The sequence below is a fragment of the Perognathus longimembris genome, chromosome 15 (genome assembly GCF_023159225.1).
Source record: "Perognathus longimembris pacificus isolate PPM17 chromosome 15, ASM2315922v1, whole genome shotgun sequence".
Classification (NCBI taxonomy): Eukaryota; Metazoa; Chordata; class Mammalia; order Rodentia; family Heteromyidae; genus Perognathus; species Perognathus longimembris.
This window is the reverse complement of record NC_063175.1, coordinates 3,265,987-3,291,798: the sequence shown is the minus strand read 5'-3', so window position 1 is coordinate 3,291,798 and position 25,812 is coordinate 3,265,987. Positions and strand designations below refer to the sequence as shown.

At 38.3% G+C, this 25,812-nt stretch overlaps 1 protein-coding gene across 1 annotated transcript in view; it reads right to left on the bottom strand.

Annotated features, from left to right (window-relative positions):
• Smchd1 (structural maintenance of chromosomes flexible hinge domain containing 1) overlaps positions 1-25,812 on the bottom strand; it is a 138,105-nt gene that overhangs the window by 96,388 nt on the left and 15,905 nt on the right. Inside the window, exons 6-17 of the mRNA XM_048363666.1 lie at positions 22,260-22,374; positions 22,039-22,158; positions 16,742-16,908; positions 12,384-12,474; positions 11,004-11,214; positions 8,811-8,931; positions 8,549-8,732; positions 6,396-6,590; positions 2,670-2,783; positions 1,797-1,903; positions 354-436; positions 111-224 (exon numbers count right to left, since the gene is read on the bottom strand). Of these exons, the coding sequence (XP_048219623.1) occupies positions 111-224; positions 354-436; positions 1,797-1,903; positions 2,670-2,783; positions 6,396-6,590; positions 8,549-8,732; positions 8,811-8,931; positions 11,004-11,214; positions 12,384-12,474; positions 16,742-16,908; positions 22,039-22,158; positions 22,260-22,374 (1,622 nt within the window). The remainder of the gene's footprint in view (positions 1-110; positions 225-353; positions 437-1,796; positions 1,904-2,669; positions 2,784-6,395; positions 6,591-8,548; positions 8,733-8,810; positions 8,932-11,003; positions 11,215-12,383; positions 12,475-16,741; positions 16,909-22,038; positions 22,159-22,259; positions 22,375-25,812) is intronic.

Genomic DNA, 25,812 nt, shown 5'->3' with positions numbered 1-25,812 from the left:
GTCTGGACACATACCACAAAGAAAACCCTTTGTACAGCATATGCTAATAATAAAAGCTAATTATCCACAAATTTGGGGTCTAAATCGACACTAAGGAAGTCTATACTTACAGTGCAATATAACCTTAAGCTCAACCAGTAGTTTCTTTGATCCTCCATGACTTGTTCCTGGAAGCTTTTGCATCGCTTCCCCCTTTTTATTCAAGATTTCAATTCTTAAGGCACCTATAAGTTCAAAATTAAAAACATCTTAATTTACATGGAGAGAATATGCTAGGTCTTCACATTATATTCTAATTCTTGTGTTTTTTAAAAACAGAATAAAAGCAATGTTGTTACTAGAAATCAACATACCAATGGGGGTTCCAGCCGGCCTAGTTTCATTAGGCAATAATTCATCTCCTTCTGGCCAAGTTACTGATAATCTATCTGGGAGCCTATTATGAAACCAACACATTAGTATTTCATGAACTTTGTTAAGTACGGTCTTAATTAAAAATATGACTTACTACAATGTTAAGTTAATGTTGGCATGTGTTAGCATGCCAAATCAATATTCTACATAATTAATCAACTATTTTATTTTCTGATCTTGATATGGCTACTAAAAAAAGAAAAGAAAAAAGTCTTCTGGTATTGCAATTTGGAAACCATCAATTGCTTAGATTTTTCTGATTGTTTACAATAAGTACATGTTACCTTTGGGACACAAAATAAACCCTAAAAATAAAAAACAAACTCTAAGAACAGGAAACAAAATAACTACAATATTAACCACATAACCAGATCATAGAATAAAATTCTGCCTACTTTTGTTTTAATGGTTTCTTTTTTAATTTTTGTGCTAGTCCTGAGGCTTGAACTCAAAGTCTGGAAATTTGTCACTGAGCTTTTTTTGCTCAAGGCAAATGCTCTACCATCTGATATACAGTCCATTATTTTGGTTTCTTGAGAATGTGTCTTACTATGTCGCCCAGGCTGTCTTCAAACTCATTATCACCTATCTCAGCCTCCAAAATGTAATGCTACCATTACAAGTGTACACCATGATGCTCAATTACTTCTTTTTATCACTAATTTTTACTTCTCAGAAGATATCAGGAAGCTATGCACCAGTTGTGCATGCCTGTAATCCCAGCTACTCCGGAGGCTGAGATCTGAGGATTACAATTAAAACCAGCCCAGGCAATGAGGTCTGTGAAGCACTTATCCCCAATTAATCACCAAAAAGCCCAAATAAATGAAGCAGTATTTCAAGTGGTAGAGTACCAGCCGTGCATGAAAAAGCAAAGGAAAGTGCCCAGACCCTGAGTTCAACACACACACTAAAAAAAGGTACCACCAATTTTTATTTAGTAGTAAGCCGAACTGTTTTTTTTCCCAATGCCTTAGAATCCTGATTATTTCAGATATAGATTATTTCTTTCCTTTGCTACAAATGAAAGTTTTTATAATAAGACCTTAATTTACTCTAATAAAGCCTAATAAGGCATTAACCTGAGAATTCCAATCTTTTTTTTTTTTTTGCCGGTCCTGGGGCTTGGGACTGTCCCTGGCTTCTTTATGCTCAAGGCTAACACTCTACCTCTTGAGCCACAGTGCCATTTCCAGCTTTTTCTGTTTATTTGGTGCTAAGGAATCGAACCCAGGGTTTCATGCATGCTACACAAGCAATCTACTGCTAAGTCACATTCCCAGACCAGTATGACCAATATCTTAAAACTACAAATGTCCTATCAGAGATATACTCAGCAATACTTAAAAGCACTACAATTCTCCTAATTAAAATTATCTTACCTTGCCATTTCATCTTCCACATATTTTCTAACAGTTTTCTCAGCAACTGTCCTATCCAGTTTTGCGATTGGCACAGTTCTTTCTTCATCATACAGTGCCTGAGGTTCCTGAATAAATAAATGAGTTTACACCCTTTCAAAGAAAACTAAATTTAGGTGCAAAGCCCTTATCTATTTTTTTTGTTGTTGCAAAGGCATCTATTTTACCCTAAATATACAGGGAGTGGCTTTCTATCTACCTAAGCTTTTCATTCTCAGTTTAATCTCTATAATTCAAACAAAACATGATATGGAAGGAACACATCAGTCTTGTAGTTACTCATGCTTAAGATAGAATTGTGATTCAAAATATACATTAGTTTGTAGGTCTTAGAGGAAATAGTTTACAAAATTACTGTGATACCTAGCAATAATGTATAATGTCTCTGCAATGACTGGACATACAAATATTAAATTCCATAGATATTAAAAACTTTAAAATTCATTTTGATCACAACCACTTCATTCAATGGGACAAAATATAAAATACTGTGAGCTTTATTTCAACATCTATACAAAAGTCATACCAAGACAATTTCAATGTCTTTATTTTGTGTCAGTCTTGGGGCTTGAACTCAGGGCCTGAGCACTGTCCCTGGTTTCTTTTTGCTCAAGGCTAACACTCTGCCACTTGAGCCACAGCGCCACTTCTGGCTGTTTTCTATATATGTGATGCTAAGAAATTGAACCCAGGACTTCATGTATATAAGGCAAGCACTCTACCACTAGGCCATATTCCCAGCCCCTCACTGTCTTTATTTTTAAGACACTGAAAGTGTCATAAAAAAAGACATATCTTTAAAACACTTCCACTTTTTATTACTTGCTGTCTTACCATTGCAATTTGAACTTCTCCTCCAGTAGCATATACTTCTCCATCATGATCACCATAAAGAAAAAATCTTACTATGCTTCCATAAAAGAGAGGAAGTGTCTTGGTTGTCTTGACCTAATACACAGATGTTTAAGGGGGAAAAAAAAAATCAGCCTTAGTATTTACCAAAATAGATTAATAATAATTGTATCATAAAGCTTTCTTAGACAAGGCAAAAGTCTTAATAACTATCATTAGAAATACTAATGAAGTATTCTAACATACTAATAAAATTTGTAAAGTCAGTTATAAAAATTTTAAAAATATACAAGTTTTTATGCATGTCATAAACATACATTTGTAAACATGAACAACATTTTTATCTAATAAATTAGCTCAAAAACTTAATTATGGGGCTGGGGATATGGCCTAGTGGCAAGAGTGCCTGCTTCATATACATGAGGCCCTGGGTTCGATTCCCCAGCACCACATATACAGAAAGTGGCCAGAAGTGGCGCTGTGGCTCAAGTGGCAGAGTGCTAGCCTTGAGCAAAAAGAAGCCAGGGACAGTGCTCAGGCCCTGAGTCCAAGCCCAGGACTGGCAAAAAAAAAAAAAAAAAAAACTTAATTATGGCATCTGCCTTCAAGCTAAAGACACTATTCCTACTTCACTTCAGAAAATACAAAAAGGACTGTAATACCCAATCTACCTCTTCATCCTCATTTCTACATTATTTTGACTCAAATGCACAACAGGTTTAAGGACACTTCTTACTGCTGTCATTTTGCTGAACCTGTATATCTATGTTCATATGAACTTCACCTCTTCAAGTCCTCTACTCAAGCCCATAAAGCATTTGACAAAGTGATCCTTATAATTTTTCACTAGGTTTCAGGGACACTAAACTCTTCTAATTTCCAGTAGTCTATCCTTTGTCTCCTTTGCCAGTTCCGTTACATTCTATCCCTTAAATGTTAGATAAGGGGCTGGGAATATGGCCTACTGGCAAGAGTGCTTGCCTCCTACACATGAAGCTCTCGGTTCGATTCCCCAGCACCACATATATGGAAAACAGCCAGAAGGGGCGCTGTGGCTCAGGTGGCAGAGTGCTAGCCTTGAGCGGGAAGAAGCCAGGGATGGTGCTCAGGCCCTGAGTCCAAGGCCCAGGACTGGCCAAAAAAAAAAATAAATAAATATAAATAAATGTTAGATAAGCCTCAGCACTTGGCTCTAGCTATATTAAGTACTTCTAGATAGTGTCATCCAAAGTCATCACATTAACGGAGGTAAATGCTCCTTTAATTCTGTAACCATCTATCTATATAGACTCAAGCTTCTGCAATTTTTTAGTTCTAAGTTATTGTACAAAAGGGTTTCAATTCAGCAAGTTAGTATAATTACAAAGCATCTTGAACAACGTCATCCCTTCCAATATTCTCCATCATCTTTCCTCAATTACTTAGAACCGTTTTTACATATGTATACTGAATATGACTGTATTTGCCAGCACTTCCTCTCTAGGTCACCCCTCGTCCCTGTGGCCCCTCTTCTTTACTGGGCAGGTCCTATGCTGTTTTTTATTTTGCTCAAGGCTAGTGGTCTACCAAGTGAGTTACAGCTCCACTTCCAGCATTTTTCAGCATTCCCTCTCCAGGTTAGCTTCAAACTGCAATCCTCAAATCTCAGCCTCCTGGATTACACATATGACCCACAGTTGCCCAGCTTCTGTCTTTTAATGTTGATCCAAATCAACTTTTGCCCAAAGAATTTCATTATCTGTTCCCCTTCTTCCAAGCCCCAACAGCACTCAAAGTCAGAAACTCTCCCATTTTTTGACTGCCCAAGGACTATATATCCTTTCTTCACTGTATTTATTGTCTTCTCATCTATAATTTATGCTTCCATTATCACTATTTTTAGGCAATTATAATGCCTTAAGAACTAGCAATAAGGCCTGGGAATATAGCCTTAGTGGCAAGAGTGCTTGCCTCGTATACATGAAGCCCTGGGTTCAATTCCTCAGCACCACATATATAGAAAACAGCCGGAAGTGGCGCTGTAGCTCAAGTGGCAGAGTGCTAGTCTTGAGCAAAAAGAAGCCAGGGATAGTGCTCAGTCCCTGAGTTCAAAGCCCAGGACTGGCAAAAAAAAAAAAAAGAACTAGCAATAAAAGCCTTACCAGTGGAGCTTTTAGCAGTAATCAAGACTTTCTTTTGTTTGAACTCACAGCCTGGTACTGTCCCTGAGTCTTGTTCTGCTCAAGGTTAGTGTTCTACCACTTGATCCACAGTTCCACTTCTAAGTTTGGAATGGATATTTGGAGATAAGAGTCTCATGGGGACTCTTCTACCCAGGCTGGATTTGAACAGCGATCCTCAGATCTCAGCCTCCTGAATGGCTAGGATTATAGGCATAAGCCACCAGCACCTAGCTTAGTAATCCAGACTAAAAAATACTGTAATTCATTAATTAAAATCAGTTTGTCCTTTCTTCTCTTTATTAGCTCCTTGGGAGCTTATACATAACTTTTTTTTTTTTTTTGACAGTCCTGGAGCTTGAACTCAGGGCCTGAGCACTGTCCCTGGCTTCTTTCTGCTCAAGGCTAGCACTCTGCCACTTGAGCCACAGCGCCACTTCTGGCTTTTTCTATATATGTGGTGCTGAGGAATCGAACCCAGGGCTTCAAGTATACAAGACAAGCACATTCCCAGCCCTATACATCATTTTTGTTGTTATAAATTCTTACACAGGGAGAGGGGGGAGAGGGAGGGCGTAATGAGGGAGGAGGTAACAACAGTACAAGAAATGTACCCAAGGCCTAATGCATGAAACTGTAACCTCTCTGTACATCACTTTGACAATAAATAAGAAAAAAAAGAAATTCTTACACATTCAATTTAGTTGCAAATGCTACTAAAAACTGAGTCTAAAAGTTAAACTTGGTGTTGGCAACCACCACCACCAGCGTGCTCTCAGACACTAGCGCCACCTCTCATTTGCCGAGCTCCAGCTAAAGGAGAAAGGGGATGTGTAAGGCCTCTCTATACCATGGCTTTAACAAGCACAAATCCACTCCTCACAAATAACTGCTCACAAATCCACGGGTGGTAAAGCACCCAGGAAACAACTGGCAACAAAAGCCACTTGTATCAGTGTGCCCTCTACTGGAGGGGTGAAGAAACCTCATCACTACAGGAATGGTACTGTGGCTCCTCGTGAAATTAAATGTTACCATAAGTCCACTGATCTTCTGATTCACAAGCTCCCTTTCCAGCATCTGGTACAAGAAATTGCTCAGGACTACAAAACAGAGTGTAGCTATTAGTGCTTTTGCAAATGGAGCCTATCTGGTTGGCCTTTTTGAAGATACCAATCTGTGTGCTACCCATGCCAAACATGTAACCATTATGATGAAAGATATCCAGCTACCATGCTGCATACATGGAAAACATGCTTAAGAATCCACAAAGATGAGAAACACTTCATTCTCCACCTTTTCTTGTTATCAATAGTTTTGATACCACCATGGGGTCAAAAGGTATCTATGTTTATGGAAAAATAGGGGACAGGACTCAGATATTGGCAGTCTTTCCATTTTCATTTGTGTGTGAATTTTTAATATAACTGTGGGTATAAAGCATTAATGCAAGTCAAAATGTTTTAGTTAACAAGGTTTAGCAATTCAACTTTAAAACAATTATAAATGAACCTGTTAAATGTTTCTGGGAAAACAAAGTTAAACTTACCAGCTGCCCTGCTTTGTATATTTTTCCATCCCATTCTATTGCTGAATATGTTGCCCAGGGACCTTGCTTTTTAGAGGGAAGATCTGGACGTGTAATTATTCCTTTAAAAAGTGTAAATTTTATCTGTTTGTCATACTTTTCATGACAGTCCTTCAGCCACAAAGCAAATTCTCTGTCAATTTTCATTCTCTGTTCCTGTAAAAAAAAAAATTAATGTTCTATGAAATATAGCTACTCCAAAACAAATATAGCCTTACACATCTGTCACTAATTTCCTTTTTCCTTCCTTGTAGTATACCTTAGGTCTACAAAAACAAAATATCCATTGCAGTGGTTCTGTATTCTCTTCTTTTTCTCATATGTTAACAATAATAGAATTTCAGACTTGTGTTATTTCAAAACAGCATAGTTAAATATTATTCTCATATGAGCATACAAAATGTTTACTGAAATGAACTCCAGGAAATGGAAATAAGAGGTTATTTCTCTCTTTGCTGCTTTTCTTTTTGTCTTGTTTGTTCATTTATATGTCCTTGGGAGGATAAGAGGAAGCACAGAAATGGAAGGAAAATTGTACAAATAGAGCAGTAGTACTCACTAGACATTATGTTGAAAATGAACTATACAAAACTTGTGGGTGGGAATGTGAGAGAAATAGAGACAGCAAGGGAGGGGTGACACCGTCCAAAAAGAAACGTACTCTTGGGCTGGGAATATGGCCTAGTGGCAAGAGTGCTTGCCTTGTATACATAAAGCCCTAGGTTCGATTCCTCAGCACCACATATGTAAAAAATGGCCAGAAGTGGCTCTGTGGCTCAAGTGGCAGAGTGCTAGCCTTGCACAAAAAGGAAGCCAGGGACAATGCTCAGGCCCTGAGTTCAAGGACCAGGACTGGCAAAAAAAAAAAAAAAAGAAATGTACTTTTTGCCTGAATTATGTAACTGTAACCCCTCTGTATGTTATCTTTATAATAACAATAAAACATTTTTCAAAAAGAAAGTATTTTCCTGATTCCTCCTCCTGTATAAATTTAGCTGATTTCCAACAAAACATTGCCTAAGAAATGTTTGAAAGCCAGGCACACCTGTAATCCCAGCTACTTAAACTGAGATCTGAAGGACTGTAGTTTGAAGCCAGCCTTGGCAGAAAAATCTGAAAGACTTCATCCTCAATTTGCAAAAATGCAAGGCTGGAGGCATGCCTCAAGAGGCTTAGGATGAGAAAAAAAAAAAAACCAAGCAAGAACAGAAAGCATGAATTAAGGAAAGAGGGAAGAAGCATAGAGGGAATGTTTGTTATCATCCTTGGAACCAAGGTCTTAAGTACCAGGAATCACTACCAGCCAAGAACAAAAATCTATCTTTTGACAACTCAGCATTAAACTACATTAAGAGTGGTTTAAGTAAGTTGCTCAGGTATATGGGTAGAAAAGCACAATAATCACATTAAACTTTTGAAAGAAGTATTTCACAGCTCTATTTTTACCCAGAAGACTTGATAATGAGGTTATCACTGTGCAAAACTCATAAAATAGATTTAACTGTTCATCTAAGCTTTTTATGTGAAGATGTCATAATAATAAGATCTAATAAAGACAGGTTAACTGTTATCCAAATATTAATCAGCTTTAAATTCTAGAATGAAGTCAAGATGAAAACACATGAAAAATGCCCTTAAAAAGTTTAATGCAAAAAAAATGTAAAGTTGATACTCTTAGAGAAGAAACACAAAAGTGGAATGCCTTTGTGCCTAACACTTATTGAAATGAACTCTAGGAAATGGAAACAGGTTTAAATATAGGTGTGTAGGTATGTAGGTGTGTGTGTATACGTGTGTGTGTTAGACAAAGATATCATGTAATATTTGATACATTGAAATGCTGCACAGTATTTTTAAGTCAGGTTAAACATATTTATGTAATCAATTCTTTGACTACAGATTTTAATTAAATATATAAAACACCATAAATACATAAAATATCAGTGAAAACCTATCCTATTAGTGTCTTTGGTTAACTTAAAAAAATACAGTATTTAGGGAGAGAGTGATGGAAGGGGCAATATTTATCAACATGCATCATACTTATAAACTGACTTGCTAAATTAAGGAAAAAACATTTTTAATTGTCAAAATTTAATTCTAAAAAGTCATACCTGTCCATTTAAAATCCTTGTAAAAAGGGTGTTCTTATCTTTCAATTTCAGCTCAAGATCCATAAACGTAAGTTTATTTGTACTAACTTGAAATTTGTCATTCGTAAATAATGCACCAGATATTCTATTGTAGCACTCAATTGGTGCAAGCCCTCTCTTCTTAGGAGGAGTACACCAGTCAAAGCTTGAACAAAATAAAACAGCAGTCAATAAAAAGATTAAGTTACAAAACAATGCAATTTCAGTAAAAGTAAAAACTTACTCTTCAACTGATGTATATGGTATTAATCGTCCATTCCAAAAACATTCAAAAATAGGTCTTTTACCTCTTGCTGCTTTATCAAGTGTGAAACAGTCATCATCATCATCTTCATCTTTTAACTCTAGATCAGAAGGAAAAGTGAATAAAAATATTTATGCAAAATAAAATAAATTTTCACTCCTGAGTCAATTTCTACTGAAGAATTAAATAATTGCTTCAGAGAAATAATAGCACAAATTCATCTGGACCCTTCAAATTGCACCCTATAAAAGCTAAAATCCCTTTGTATTATTAAAGATATTATTATATTACATATTATAATATTATTATTAACAATAATATTATTATCATAGCTTTACTGTTTGCCATTGGAAAAGGAAATTTCCCATCTGATCCCACATAGCTAATAACATTTCTTGTGTTAAATCAATAATTACTTACATACTAACCAATCTATGCTGAATCTCTAATCTTGTTCAGTTAAAAAGTCATATATATATTTAAATCAATATATGTTCTAAAGCCAGGCTCCGGTGGCTCACACCTGTAATCCTAGCTACTCAAAAGGCTGAGATCTGAGGATCACTTAGGGTAGGAAAGCCATGCCTGGGTAGTAAAGTCCTTGAGATTCTTATCTCCAAATAACCACTCAAAAGCTGCAACTCAAGTGATAGAGCACAAAGAAGTTCAGGGGCAACATCCAGGCCTGAATTCAAGCCACAACTGGGAGAGGGGGGAAGAGGGGTAGTTAAAACAAAGTGTGTGTGTGTGTGTGTGTGTGTGTGTGTACACACGTACATATATATGTATATATATATATAGTAACATCCCTTCTTCTATCCCTACCTACAGCTACAGACATTAAGTGAATACTGTAAATTTCACAATGGAATTATTCCACAGCCATTAGAAAGAATAAAATAATGTCATTCACTGGGAAATGGGACAGAACTATAACAAATCATGTTAAGTGAGGTAAGCAAAGATCAGAGAGACAAACAGCACGTTTGCCCTGATATGTGGAAGTCAGATCTAAAACACACTGGGATATGACAAATTGCACAAGATATTCTTAGGAGAGAATCACAAAGATGTAATACCCAAGTGCCTCTTCATAAATAAGTACTTAAAATACATACTAAAACTTCAAAGATATGGAAAGCAAGGGCTTTTTTCTTAATTTGTTTTTTCTTTTGCTGATGATTTTTATATTCTTTACCTTATATACAGTATATTCACATGCAAATCTGTACAGGGGTGGAGGGAGGGCACAGAATCTGATGAAAATAGGGTGAAAAAATACAGCAGTGGGGTGCACTGAACATTGATGCAAGTGAACAATACAACTCCTGGGTAGAGATGGGAAGGAGGGACTAGAAGAGAATGAGGGAACAGATGGCACTGTACAAAAAGGAAATATATTTATTACCCGATGCATATAAATATAACTCCTCTGTTATCACCTCTATAACAATAAAGTATTTTTTTTTTTTTTTTTGGCCAGTCCTGGGCCTTGGACTCAGGGCCTGAGCACTGTCCCTGGCTTCTTCCCGCTCAAGGCTAGCACTCTGCCACTTGAGCCACAGCGCCGCTTCTGGCCGTTTTCTGTATATGTGGTGCTGGGGAATCGAACCTAGGGCCTTGTATATCTGAGGCAGGCACTCTTGCCACTAGGCTATATCCCCAGCCCCAAAGTATTTTTTTTTAACTGGCACTCTACCACTTGAGCCACACGTCCAGTCTCCTGGCTTTTTGGTGTTACCAGGAGTGTCTCAGAGATTTGTCTGGGCTGCCTTCAAATCTGAATCCTCAGATTTCAGCCTCCTGAGTTGCCAGGATTACAGGTATGAGCCACTAGCACCCAGCTAAAACTTTGTAAGTATATACAAAGGGAAAATGACCTTAGAAACAAAAAGGATTACCTAACATATATATGTGTGTATATATATATATATATATATATATATATGTGAAAGCTTAGTTCACTATAGGTTTGAGACAAGAGCACTTTTATAGCCAGTGCTTTTCACATCTCAAACTGAAAATATACAGAAATCATGAGTTACAAAAATGCAAACTCCTTACTGCTTAAGATCTGCATAACCTTAACTGCTTAAGTAGCAGTCACTATTTTAGAAAAACACTACCTTAAAAGCACAACACATCGGAAAGTTACAGACAAGATAAACTTACTTGATGGAAAGCATGGATCATCAGGGTAAGTTTCTCTGTCATATAAGAAAGGATGGTATCGGATAATCCCTTCCACTACACCATCTCCTTCAACGTGAGCCTTGAACTCAAAACTATCAGATGCTGTGTTTATATACAATGTCTGCATGTCATCCTGTATTTCCCTTAAGTTCACAATCTTAGGTGCTTTCCCTTTTTCAAACATAGAAATCTAAAATAAAAATAAAACAAATACAATTAAGTTCTATGGTGACTTTTATTTCAGCCATGACTAAACAAAATAGGCAAAAATTACCTATTTATATAAGCTTAATGAAATATATGCACATAATTATGCATGATCAACTAAGTTGTATCTCATAAAAAATATACAACCAAGAAATAGAAAGCAAAGAAACATCAAATAAGAACTGATAGACAAATAAATCATTGCAAACTCATTCAAAATTTCTAGAAAGTAGAACATAAGTGACAAGGAAGGATACTGATAACTCAAAATTAAAACATTTTGTACCTCTAAATATTGTCAACCCAGCTTCTCTCCTTGCTTTCAAGGCATGGTGGTCATTGGCTCACAAGAATAATCCTAGCTATTCAGGACACTGAGAGCTGAGAATTGTGGTTCAAAGCCAGCACAGGCAGGAAATTTCCTGAGAATCTTATCTCCAATAAACCATTGAGGAAAAAGCCGGAAGTGAGGCTATGGGTCAAGTGGTAGAGTGCTAGCCTTAAGTATAAAGATGCTCAAGGACAGCACTCAAGCCCTGAGTTCAAGCCCCAGGACCAGGGGGGAAGGGAGTGGGAAATCTAGGAATTATCTCTTATTTTGTATATACAAATAATCGAATTACTTTGGTAAAAGACAAGGAAGGAGAAGGTTTTTGACTGATAATTATTATGCAGAGTCACTTACAACTGGAACAGATAGTTAACAATCTGTAATACTTTAAGATGGATTTTTTTGGCTAATCCTGGAGCTTTTGAGCACTGTCCCTGGCTTCTTTTTGCTGAAGGCTAGCATTCCACCTCTTGAGCCACAGTGCCACTTCCAGCTTTTTCTGTTTATGTGGTACTGAGGAACTGAACTGAGGGCTTCCTGCATGTTAGGGCAAGTACTCTACCAGTAAGCCACATTCCCAACCCCTAAGATGGATTTTTTTTTTTTTTGGCCAGTTCTGGGCCTTGAACTCAGGGCCTGAGCACTGTCCCTGGCTTCTTTTTGCTCAAGGCTAGCACTCTGCCACTTGAGCCACAGCGCCACTTCTGGCCGTTTTCTGTATATGTGGTGCTGGGGAATTGAACCCAGGGCCTCATGTATAGGGCAAGCAATCTTGCCACTAGGCCATATCCCCAGCTCCCTAAGATGGATTTTTATCTTACATCAATATCAATATTGTTGAAAGGTCCAACTTCTTTTGATGTACGTTTTTCATTTCCTTTTGGGCCATGAATATAGTAATGATAAATATGCCTAAAATAAAGAAGATAAGTTTAGAGGGAGGAGGTAACAAGTTAAATAAGAAATGTACTCACTGCCTTACATATGAAACTGTAACCCCTCTGTATATCACTTTGATAGTAATTTTTTTAAAAGAAGGTAAGTTTGATACTTTAAATTTACATAAAATTACAGTTTAGATAATCTACCAAAAAAAATTAACTGCTACGATTTGAAAGTGCTATGTGCTAAATTCTTGTTTTGGTATAGAGCTCAAACCCAGGGCTTCAGTTGCTACACAGGTGCTCTCCACTTCCTAGTTACATCTCCATGCACGTCCACTCCAGTCACATTTAAATACATTTAATTTATTTTTTAATCCCAACAATTCTGAAATGCAGGTATGACTGCATCTCACTTTATAAAAACAAAAACTGAAAATAAGGAGTGCATATAACTTATTTAAAGTAACAGAACTAGACTTAGAGAAAGATGGGCTTCAGGTATTCCTAACTTGAGCCCACATATATTCCACTTTCAAGAATAGTTATCAAATAAAGAAACCTCAGGAATCAAGGGTGCATAATTCTATGTTAGGAATATCCTAGAAAGAACATGAATATCTGAGAGTAGATTGAACTGTATTGTATACCTTCAAATAATCTCAGTAGGAAAATATCATTCTAGAACTTTTCATGTCTTCTGTCAAGAAAACAATGTAACTACAACAAACAAAACTAATAAATTCAACATAAACCTACTGAAAACCATCATCTCTTCAAAAATTTTACTTATTTTGTAAATACAGGTTAATAATACATTTTGGTGATTGTTCAAAACAATCCGTTAGTTATTGTTGAATTATATATTGACAAAATTCCTTTTTTGTTTTGTTTTTTTCCAGTCCTGGGGCTTGAACTCAGGGCCTGAGCACTGTCCCTGGCTTCTTTTTGCTCAAGGCTAGCACTCTACCACTTGAGCCACAGCGCCACTTCTGGCTTTTTCTATATATGTGGTGCTGAGGAATTGAACCCAAGGCTTCATGTTGAGGCGAACACTTTACCACTAGGCCATATTCCCAGCCCCACAAAATTCCTTTATATGTTTCAACTAAAAAGATAATAAGATCATTAGAATTGCTGGCCATCCCAGTGCCAGCTTGGGCTACATAGTGAGATCTATCTCAAACAAAAACAAAAACCACAAGTGTAGAAGAAGAGAGAAGAGAAAAAAAAAAAAAAGGAAAGAAAACTTAGATTTAGTATTCTAACATCTCCTTAAAATACTACTGAAATAAAGCATGTATTTCCATATCCTCAGAAATTTCTAGCCAAGTTTGACACATTTTAACAATTGTCTGATTTGAATAGTTTTAAAAGTTATTCTACCCCCACTAATTTCCCTTAGTAGAAAAACAAACATATAAAACAGCTATGAAGCCAGAATGATAACACATATGTATGATCTTAGCTATTCTGGAGACAAAGATGAGGATAAACCAGATGCCAATGGCTCACACCTGTAATCCTAACTACTCAAGAGGCTGAGATCTGAGGATCATGGTTCAAAGCCAGCCCAAGCAGGAAAGTTCATGAGACTTTTATTTCCAATTAACCACCAGAAAACCAGAAGTGGCCCGGTGGCCCAAGTGGTAGAGCCGCTAGCCTTGAGCTGAAAAGCCCAGGCCCAGAGTTCAAGCACCAAAACGGACCAAAAAAAAAAAAAAAAAGAAAAAGATAAATGTTTTACCAAAATGTTAACATAAGTACTTTTGGGGGCTGGGAATGTGTGTTAGTGGTAGAGTGCTTGCCTAGCATGAGGCCCTGGATTCGACTGCTCAACACCACATATATAGAAAAAGCCAAAAGTGGGGCTGTGGCTCAAGTAGTAGAGTGCTAGCCTTGAGCTGAAAAGCTCAGGGACAAGTGTCCAGGCCCTGAGTTCAAGCCCCATGACTGGCAAAAAAAAAAAAAAAAGATATGAGGATAACTCTTTTGAGGCCAGTCCAGGCAAAAGTTAGCAGCACTTTATCCAGGGGTGGTGGTACACACCTGGGATTGCAGCCATCCAAGAGTCTTAAGTAAAAAGATTAGGTTTGAGGCCACCAAGGAAAAGTAAACAGGATATCCTTGCTGAAATATAAACTAAAAGCAAATAGAATTGAGGGTTTGTTTGGTTTATGTGGCAGAGTGCTTGCCTAGCATTTAAGAGATCATGAGTTCCTTTTCAGGGGTGGGGAACATCAACAAGGGCCACCTAAGTCCAGTAAAACCAAATGCTTCTCCTATGCTTCTCATTAGCTGACTGTGGCTTTTGCTTGTGTTGTTAATTTTTTTTTTTTTTTGCCAGTCCTATGGCTTGAACTCAGGGCCTGAGCACCATCCCTGGCTTCTTTTTGTGCAAGGCTAGCACTCTACCACTTAAGCCACAACACCTACTTCCAGCTTTTTCTGTGTATGTGGTGCTGAGGAATCAAACCCAGGGCTTCATGCATGCTAGGGGAGCACCTCTACCACTAGGCCACATTCCCAGCCTTTGTCAATAATTTTGTAGGGTCCTCCAATAACATAAATAGCCAAATGTACTTTGGCAGAAAAAAAGGTTTCTTGGGCTGGGGATATGGCCTAGTGGCAAGAGTGCTTGCCTCGTATACATGAGGCCCTGGGTTCGATTCCTCAGCACCACATATACAGAAAATGGCCATAAGTGGCGCTGTGGCTCAAGTGGCAGAGTGCTAGCCTTGAGCAAAAAAGAAGCCAGGGACAGTGCTCAGGCCCTGAGTTCACGGCCTAGGACTGGCCAAAAAAAAAACAAAACAAAAAAAAAGGTTTCTTACTTCTGCTGAATAAATACATAAATGAAATACTTAGAGAAAAAAATCCAATGTTATGAAATTTCTCACAGTAACAAAAACATTCATGAAATAAAGTCATAAACTTTTATTTTCCTACATAAGACCAAAAAAATTAAGCTCCATTAATATATATGTATCTATAGCACAAAATATTGTGAAATAACTTTGGGGGGAAGTGTGAAAACAATTTTTTAATATGAATTTCACCCAGGTCCCAATGGCTCATACCTCTAATCCTACTCAAGAGGCTGAGATCTGAGGATCACACTTTGAGGCCAGCCAGGGCAGTAAAGTCCTTTAGACTTTTATCTCTAATTAAACACCAAAAAGCCATAGACAGCTAGCACTGAGCACAAAGCTCAAGGATAGTGCTCAGGCCTTGAGTTCAAGTCCCAGGACCAGCCTAAATGTGTGTGTGTGTGTGTGTGTGAACGCACATACATATGTGTGTGCACACAAATCTATCCATTATAAGACTATAATATTCCCAGGGGCTGGGAATATGGCCTAGTGGCAAGAGTGCTTGCCTCGTATACATGAAGCCCTGGGTTCGATTCCTCAGGATCACGTATTTAGACAATGGCCAGAAGTGGCGCTGTGGCTCAAGTGGCAAAGTGCTAACCTTGAGCAAAAAAGAAGCCAGGGACAGTGCTCAGGCCCTGAGTTCAAGGCCCAGGACTGGCAAAAAACAACAACAAAACTACCTCAGACTGAGGAAACAATCCAACAAAGGGTATATGTCATATCAGTATAAAGCAAACACATGTATTAAATAAATATTCTTTTGACTTGGTCTAATGAGATATATATAAGCTAGAAAAGTTGCTTACACAAAACACAATAATTTATTCTCAGTATTATTAGTATGTCATAAACACATTCATTGTTTCTATTTTGATAGGTTGGATGTATTCCTTTGTTAAACATTTGAGCATTTACATGTAGCAGCTATTATTATAAATTGTGAGGATACAGTGATGAACTAAAAACACATTATGAGGACTGGGGTTGTGGCTCAAGTTGGGAGCACCTGCTTAGGAAGTGGGAAACCCTGAGTTCAAACCCAAGTACCTTCAAAAAAGGTATTATACTGGGAAAACATAAGAAAAAATATTTAGCATGGAAAATTATGACAGATGCTACAGAAAAGCAGTGCAAATCAGTGACATGGAAATGAAAGCTAAAGTGAATAAATTGAGAAGTTCATTTTTAATTGTATAATAAGTGTCAAAAATCCTGTGCCACGTAACTAATGCTCAGTACACTTCAGTTATTTTTACTTATAACATGAGTGAATAAAGAACTATATTAACATCAATATCAGAATACCAGATACTGGACTGAAGGAAACTGGATGACAAGAATAGCAAAGAGGTTCCAATGTATCTTCAATATCATGTCTTTAAAAAGATGAATGGCAACATGATTTAAGCCCAATATACTTACGCTAATTGTCGTGTCCAAAGATGGAAATAATTTTTCAAGTACTGTATGTGTTCTGGTTGTACTCCTGTGATGACCACAGCAGTAAAACTATCTTTTTCCTTTTCCTCTACAATAAGATTATGTAGAAATCTTTCATCATCGTTTGTAATGTGAACAGAATCAGATGGCTAAAAAAGTGAATACAAATACATCTTAAATTACACTAGTAATCTGAATTGTCTTAAGTTGTCTTAATTATACTAGTAGCCCTGCATAAATTTTAATGTGATTCATTTGAATAGGTGTCAAAACAATCTTTACAAACTACTAGAAGAAATTGTCCCAAATATAAAAAGTTAAGTGAGTCTTTGAGAACACTGTAAGGCCAAAAGAAATTTTACCTAGACAAAATGGTATACTGACACAGTTTTGAAATATTATTTGCAATATGAAAATAAAACATGAACTCTCATTGTCTATATCTGTTAGCTTTGTGAAAGTTTTCTGTCTCCTTTCCTGGACTGGTGATTCAAGGGAAGACAACAGAAACAGAAGATGAAGGAGGAGAAAAAGGAAAGAGAAGTTTGCTCCAGCAGTTCACAGCACCAGATGCTATGGAGATGGGCTTTACCCATCCTGGGAAAAAAACAACCCACCACAGGTGAACTCTGAACTAGCAGCAGCCCCCAAACTAGCTCTGTCCTCTCACAGGGCCAAAGCATAATGCAGTCAGGAGGTGCAGATCCATGTTTCTGCTTTCTCAGGCCAAGATTTGGCTCACATGAATCACCCCATGCCCTAGTAGCGAGACAGTGAAGCGTATTCTGGACAAGTGTCTTCAGACATGCACTGGGGCTAAGGGACTAGAGAGGAAACAGTAACATTTGCTATACAGTTTTTTCATTTTCTACAAATGTCCCATGAAGTTAAAAAGTTGGGACCTCAGTATTCAGTGTTATGCTATTAGTTAAAAGCAGGAAGGTGGGGCTGGGGATATAGCCTAGTGGCAAGAGTGCCTGCCTCGGATACACGAGGCCCTACGTTCGATTCCCCAGCACCACATATACAGAAAACGGCCAGAAGCGGCACTGTGGCTCAAGTGGCAGAGTGCTAGCCTTGAGCAAAAAGAAGCCAGGGACAGTGCTCAGGCCCTGAGTCCAAGGCCCAGGACTGGCAAAAAAAAAAAAAAGCAGGAAGGTAACCCCCTCCTTGGGTTTCATAAGGCACTTAGGTTTCTATGATTACAAGATTACCCCACCCCTCTAATCAACTTTTGGGGGGCCATCTTTTGTATGTTTCTTAAGATGCTAGTTACTACCCACTAGTGTCAGTGGATCTATAATCTTCCTCATACTTGTTTGTTCCTTCCTTTCTGGTAGACATGAAGATAGTGATTTCAGACATGTGGCTACTCAAAATAATTACTAAGATCTTTTGGTTTTCATGAAGAGGCCATTTACTAAGGACAGATATCCCATTTCTACAAGTGTTTGTTTCAAAAGTGCCTAGGGCTGGGAATATGGCCTAGAGACAAGAGTGCTTGCCTCCTATACATGAAGCCCTGGGTTCTATTCCTCAGTACCACATATACAGAAAAAAGCCGGAAGTAGCGCTGTGGCTCAAGTGGTAGAGTGCTAGCCTTGAGCAAAAAGAAGCCAGGGATAGTGCTCAGGCCCTAAGTCCACACCCCAGGACTGGCAACAAAAACAAAAACAAAACAAAAGTGCCAAAACAACAACAGAGCCATAATGGAAGTTCAAATTCCAAATGTGGAGAAATGCAATGATGAGATACCTCCCCACAAAAAAACTTTAATTATCTTTACTCATTAGGGTGAAAAGACATGTCAGTCCTTCTTAGTACTAGGTTAAGATTTTCTGTTAAATGAACTTGACCAGAGGGTAGACAGACTATATCTCCATTCCCCAGAGAATTAGAGCAGCTGTATAACTCTATTTTTTCATTTTCTTCCATCTTTCTCTCTAAGTACAGAAAACAAAGATTGGAATCACTACTAGTAGTCCTGGCAACACTCTAACAGAATGTATTTTTTAAAAAATTAAGTGGAGGGCTGGGGATATGGCCTAGTGGCAGAGTGCTTGTCTCGTAGACATGAGGCCCTGGGTTCAATTCCCCAGCACCACATATACAGAAAACAGCCAGAAGTAGCGCTGTGGCTCAAGTGGCAGAGTGCTAGCCTTGAGTAAAAAAAAAAAAAAAAGGCCAGGAACAGTGCTCAGGCCCTAAGTCCAAGGCCCAGAACTGGCAAAAAAATTTTTTTTAAAAATTAAGTGGAGAGCTGGGCACCAGTGACTCATGCCTGTAATCCTAGCTTCTCAGGAGGCTGAGATTTGAGGATCACTGGTCAAAACCAGCCAGGGAAGAAAAGTCATGAGACTCTATCTCCAATAAACCACTCAGAAAACATAAGTGGCACTGTGGCTCAAGTGGTAGAACCCTAGCCTGAGCTAAAGAGCTCAGGGATAGCGACCAGGCCCAGAGTTCAAGCCCCATGACCAAAAAAAAAAAGGAAAAAAAAAATTAAGATTTTAAAGAATTAAAGGACAACACGAACTCAATATCAAAATTTGATAACAGAAAGCTGATCTGTAAATGGGAGCTTTTTTTTTTTTTTTTAGTTCTATTGAGATTGTAATTACTACATTGGTCTTTCTAGTTTCAGTTGCACTCCTGAAGAAAAAAATTTAGTCGAGGATTATACTGATGTTGTTAGGAGTAAAACTAAAATGCCATCATTCCCAATGATGTACCAAATTGAAATTATCAAATTAAAAGTATTGATGTAAAAATTTTAAATTAAATGATTAAAAGAATTACTGGTTGAGGAAATTATACAGTGCACAAGGCAGTTAATGATGATACATTAAGGGTATCACTAAGGGCAAAGATAAAAATACTACAAAAACAGAAGACAGAGGCTGAGGATATAGCCTAGTGGTAAACTGCTCACCTCGTATGAAGCCTTGGGTTCAATTCCTCAACACCACATATATAGAAAAAGCCAGAAGTGGCTCAAGTGTTAAAGTGCTAGCCGTGAGCAAAATAAATAAATAAATAATAAAGAAAAATGAAGCCAGGGACAGTGCTCAGGCCCTAAGTGCAAGCCCCAGGATTGGGGGGGGAGGGGAAGACAGGACCCACACCCCATTTTAGAAGTTAGTAAATTTGGCCTTTGAGGATTTCAGCAATCAAGATTTAATGGACAGATTAAAAGAGGTTAATTACAGGTCAATTATCTACTGAAAAGCAAGGTCAAATATTGGCTGATGGGGCTGGGAATGTGGCTTAGCGATAGTGTTTGCATTGCATGCAAAGCCCTGGATTTGATTCCTCAGCATCACATAAAACAGAAAAGGCCAGAAGTGGCACTGTGGCTTAAGAAGTGGAGTGCTAGTCTTGAGCAAAAAGAAGCCAGGCCCTGAGTCCCAAGCCCTAGGAAGACCACTTGGGAAATGGCAGTCCCTGAGATTTAAAGATGCCAAAGGGTCCCACTACTCAAGCCACAACCAGTCAACTCCCAATATCCTATGTAAATAAGACACCCTGAGTATTTCTTGTCATAGCTAAACAAATTCATTTTAATAGGTAGTAGTGACTAAATTTCTCTTACCTTGAATCTTATCCTTGAATCTTTCTAAATGGAGCTGCATAGTAAACACTGTTGACAGATCTTACAAGGCCAAAAGATTCATGCTCCCCTCACAAATATGAGCATTTTATTTTCTCTCAAAAGACCAATGTAGGGTATCAAATCTAAACTGCCTTAAAAAAAAAGATTTAAGGGCTAGGAGTATGGCCTAGTGGCAAGAGTGCGTGCCCCGTATGCATGAAGCCCTAAGTTCAATTCCCCAGTACCAGAAAATGGCCAGAAGTGGCGCTGTGGCTCAAGTGGCAGAGTGCTAGCCTTGAGCAAAAAGAAGCCAGGGACAGTGCTCAGGAACTGAGTCCAAGCCCCAGGCCTGGCCAAAAAAAAATAAATAAATAAAATAAAATAAAATAAAAGCACCTTAACTGAAAAACCTATCTCAAAATGTTAAAAGAATGGAGTCAAAACTGTATTTTTAAATAAACAACAAGAAAATTCACCAAAATGTTACCAATACTTTTGTAAAACTTTTGTAACACACAAAATTATTTTTAGAGCCTCAGGAAGCAATTTTTAAATGTTCAAAATTACATAAAAGATTTTAAGATGAAAAAATATAAAACACAGAAAATATATAAAAAGCAGAAAATATGCAATATATTAACAAATTTGAATCTTGGAGGTAATTTGTTAACAATTTGCCATATTGAAGTGACAATTTAAAAATAAATTTGTAAGAAAAATCTCATTTATTTCTCTGAAGTTTTAATTTCCTAAAACCCCACTATCCTATTCTATCTAAAACCCTACTATTCTATCCTATCCATGCAAAATTTTTCTAGTGTTTATATATTTTATAAAATGACTTTAAAACCCAAATTCAAACCTAGGAAAAAGTTTGCAACCTTATTAGGCTTTACTTAATACACTAATAATTTTAGCCTACGGATGCATTTAAACGATCACTTTTACTATTTAAATGATGACTAAAAGAAAAAGAATGAAAATGTAAGTAACTCGTTCTGAAAATTTCATACTTTAAATTTTTTAGAACATTATTGAGCCAGGCGCTGGTGGCTGAGGTATGAGGATTAGGTTCAAAGCTAGCATGGGCAGGAAAGTCTGTGAGACTCTTAACTCCAATAAACTAGTCAGAAAAAGTTGGACGTGGCACCTTGGCTCAAGTGGTGGAGTGCTAGTCTTGAGAACAAAGAGATTCAGGGACAGGGACCAGGCCTTGAGGCCAAGACCTGAGGCCAAGGACTGACAAAAACAAACAAACACTGAAAGGCACACACATAGTAGCAAAGACCTATATAATCCAGCACTGAGAAGCTAAGGCAGAAAGACTACAACTTCAAGTCCAGACACACTAATAAAACCAAGTATCTCATAAAAAAAAACTAAATGGGCTGGGAATATGACTTAGTGGTAGAGTGCTTGCCAAGCATGCATAAAGCCCTGGGTTTGATTCCTCAATACCACATAAACAGAAAAAACAGAAGTGGTGGTGTGGCTCAAGTGGTAGAGTGCTAGCCCTGAGCAAAAGAAGCTCAGGGACCATGCCCAGGCCCTGAATTCAAGCCCCACACTAGCAAAAAACAAAACAAAACAAAACCAAAAAACTCTTAGTACTAAATTAGAAAATGCTATGTCTTATTATCTAGCCAAAGGGATAAATTACAGTTTAGAGTTTTAAAATATATTATACCTTTCTGTTTCTAATATATCCACTATATATTGCTTCCTTATTTTTTTCCTTCTTCTCAAAATCTTCTTTAGAAAGCACAAGTTCGTGAACATCTTGAGAATCTGCAGGTTTGCTTATCATCTGCCAAATATTAAAAAACAGTATTTTAAAAACTGCTAGTAGTTAAATTGCTCAATCTCAAAATATTTTGATCAATTTTCACTTGAAGTATTTTCACTTACTCTGGCTGATTGTCCAACAAAGAAAACTGCCTGTTTGCCACCAACACCAAAATAGGAAATATCACTATTTAAACTGCGTGGCACTGGTACTGGCCGAACATATCCCGAATGATCACTAAAATAAAACATTGCATTAATGTAGTGATTGTAAATACTCTATTTAAATGTTAAGCAAAACTGACCACCAAATCAACTTAACTCAAAATTAAAAGTAGAGCAAAGTGGGCTGGGGATATAGCCTAGTGGCAAGAGTGCCTGCCTCATATACACGAGGCCCTAGGTTCGATTCCCCAGCACCACATATACAGAAAACGGCCAGAAGCGGCGCTGTGGCTCAAGTGGCAGAGTGCTAGCCTTGAGCGGGAAGAAGCCAGGGACAGTGCTCAGGCCCTGAGTCCAAGGCCCAGGACTGGCCAAAAAAAAAAAAAAGTAGAGCAAAGTCAAAACATCTAATCCAGGGGTTCTCATATCCATAGATCCCAGATTAGATATCATCAGTTTCCCCTGGAAACATGGCTGGGGATATGGCCTAGTGGCAAGAGTGCTTGCCTCGTATACATGAGGCCCTGGGTTCAATTCCCCAGCACCACAAATACAGAAAATGGCCAGAAGTGGCGCTGTGGCTCAAGTGGCAGAGTGCTAGCCTTGAGCAAAAGAAGCCAGGGACAGTGCTCAGATCTGAGTCCAAGCCCCAGGACTGGCCAAAAAAAAAAAAAGAAATGAAAAACTAAGCTCCAAATTTTCAGTTTCCCAAACAGTATTACAAAAAAAAAGAAATCCTGCTGGGCACTGTGGTTCATGCCTGTAATCCTAGCTAGCCTGTAATCCTCAGGAGGCTGAGATCCTCAGCCGGGGCAGCAAAGTCCATGAGACTCTTATCTCCAATTAACAGAAAACAGGAAGTGGAGCTGTGGCTCAAGTGGTACTGCACTAGCCTTGAGCTGAAGTGCTCAGGGACAGCACCCAGGCCCAGAGTTCAAGCCCCATCACCTCCCCCATACCCCCCCCCAAAAAAAAAGCCTTTATGAAGAACTTGTATTAAAAGTGCTAAAGGGGGCTGGGAATAAGGCCCAATGGCAAGAGTGCTTGCCTCATATACATGAAGCCCTGGGTTCGATTCCTCAGTACCACATATGTAGAAAATGGCCAGAAGTGGCTCTGTGGCTCAAGTTGGCAGAGTGCTTGAGCAAAAAGAAGCCAGGGACAGTGCTCAGGCCCACCAAAGTTCAAGGCTCAGGACTGGCCAAAAAAACAAACAAAGTACTAAAAGGATATTGAGGGCTAGGAATGTGGAATGTGTGTTAGTGGTAGAGTTCTTGCCCAGCATGCATGAAGCCATAAAGAGAAAAGGCTAAAAGTATTGCTGTGGCTTAAGTGGTAGAGCCCTAGCCTTGAGCACAGCACAGAGAGACTCGGGGGCCGTGCCCAGGCCCCGAGTTCAAGCTCCAGGACCATTACAGACAGACAGATGTATGGTTGGTAAAACTGGAGAATGTATGGAAAACTATTACAAATCTTGCATTTATTAAATAAAAATAATGGGCTGGGAATATGGCCTAATGGTAAAGTACTCGCTTCATATACATGAAGCCCTGGGTTCTAGTCCCCAGTTCCACATGTATAGAAAAAGCCGGAAGTGGCACTGTGACTCAAGTAGTAGAGTGCTAGCCTTGAGCAAAAAGAAGCCAGGGACAGTGCTCAGGCCCTGAGTTCAAGGCCCAGGACTGGCAAAAAAACAAAACAATAATAAATAAATAAACAATAATAAAATATATTGTTAAAATAAAACACCCCTATAGAGCTTTTTATTTAAAAGATTTTTAAAATTTGCATCTATTTAGTTATACAAGGAATATTTCATTAATTTCATATATGCATATAAAGCACTCCACTGAACTCACACCCCTCCTCACTCTCCCTCATATCTCCTTCCCTTTATAAAACAATTTCAACATGTTCCATTATTAATATACCTGCATATAAAGTACTTCAACCATATTCATCCTTATTAATACTTCTGCACTAACCCCTCCTCTCAACTATGCCTGATTTACTTTCCTGTCATTCATTTTTCCATCGTTTTTTAGTGTGTTATATATGCAAAGGACTTCATCATGGTATTTCATACAGGCCTCATATAATACTATACTTTAGTCAGATTAACCTCTGCTATTTCTCTTCTCTCCCCTAACACCCTATTGTACAAAGCTTTTAGTGGTATTCTTAAACTATGCAAGTCAGTTTAAAAAAAACAAAGGCTTCCCACATACACACAATCCTGGAGATAAGGTCTTGCTAGGTCACTCAAAGTAGCCTCAAAGTAGTGACACTTCTGTCTCATGAGCAGCTTGGATCACAGGCACACACTACTGAGTCAGTCTGGCTTTGACATCTTCAATGTACTAAAAGTCTTTTTTTTTTTTTTGAGGGGGGGGGTTGTTTGTTTCTGTTTTTGTTGCCAGTCCTGGGGCATGGACTCAGAGACTGAGCACTGTCCCTGTATTCTTTTTGCTCAAGGCTAGCACTCTACCACTTGAGCCACAGCACCACTTCTGGCTTTTTTCTATATATGTGGTGCTGAGGAATCGAACCCAGGGCTTCATGTATTCAAGGTGAGCACTTTACCACTAGGCCATATTCCCAGCCCTACTAAAAGTCTTATACTCAGGAAAAACATGTTTCAGAGTAAAGAGAATTACTAGGAACAAAGGACCAACAATATTTCTTTCTTTTTTTTTAACTGGTGGTAATGCAGTTTGAACACAGGGCCTTAACACTTACTCAGCTTGCTTCCTCGGTTTGTACTATACCACTTGAGCAACAGTTTTCATCCCTTCTCCCCTTTAAACTGGGGACTGAATGAGGCTCTACCACTTGACATGTGCCCCCAGACCCAAACAATACAATTTAATGGTAAAAGCACAAGTCCACCAAGAGGGCACAGACAGTAGCACAGCAATGATATTTATGCACCAAATCAAGCAATGTGAAAACACAAAGGCAAAATTTAAAGAACAAAAAAGAAAAATGTATCTACATATTTAAAAAAAAAGTCCCCAAGTCACAGAAAACAAAAAGTGACAAATGAGAAAGAGAAAAAGAAAAAAAAAGGAAGACAGGTTCCAGTGGCTCACATCTGTAATCCTAGCTACTCAGGAGGCTGAGAACTGAGGATCCCAGCTCAAAGCCAGCCCATGAGACTGTTATCTCCAATTAACCACCAAAAAACTGGAAGTGGTGCTGTGGCTAAAGTGATGGAGTGCTAAGGGGACAGCTCCCAGGCCCAGAGTTCAAGCCCCACAACATTCAAAATAAAGTAACAAAAAACTCATTTCGATAAACATCATTTTGGGGAGGGTAAGGGGGGGAGTATAGTAATGGTGGAACAAAGCGATACTCACTATACACTATGTAAAAAAAAAGAACTATACAACTTGCAGGGGGGGGGCGGGTCTGGAAAGGAAAAAACTGGGAGAAAAGGGGGGAAGAGATGACTGTTCAAAAAGATATGTACTCATCACCTGCCTTATGTAACAGTAACCCTCTGTATATC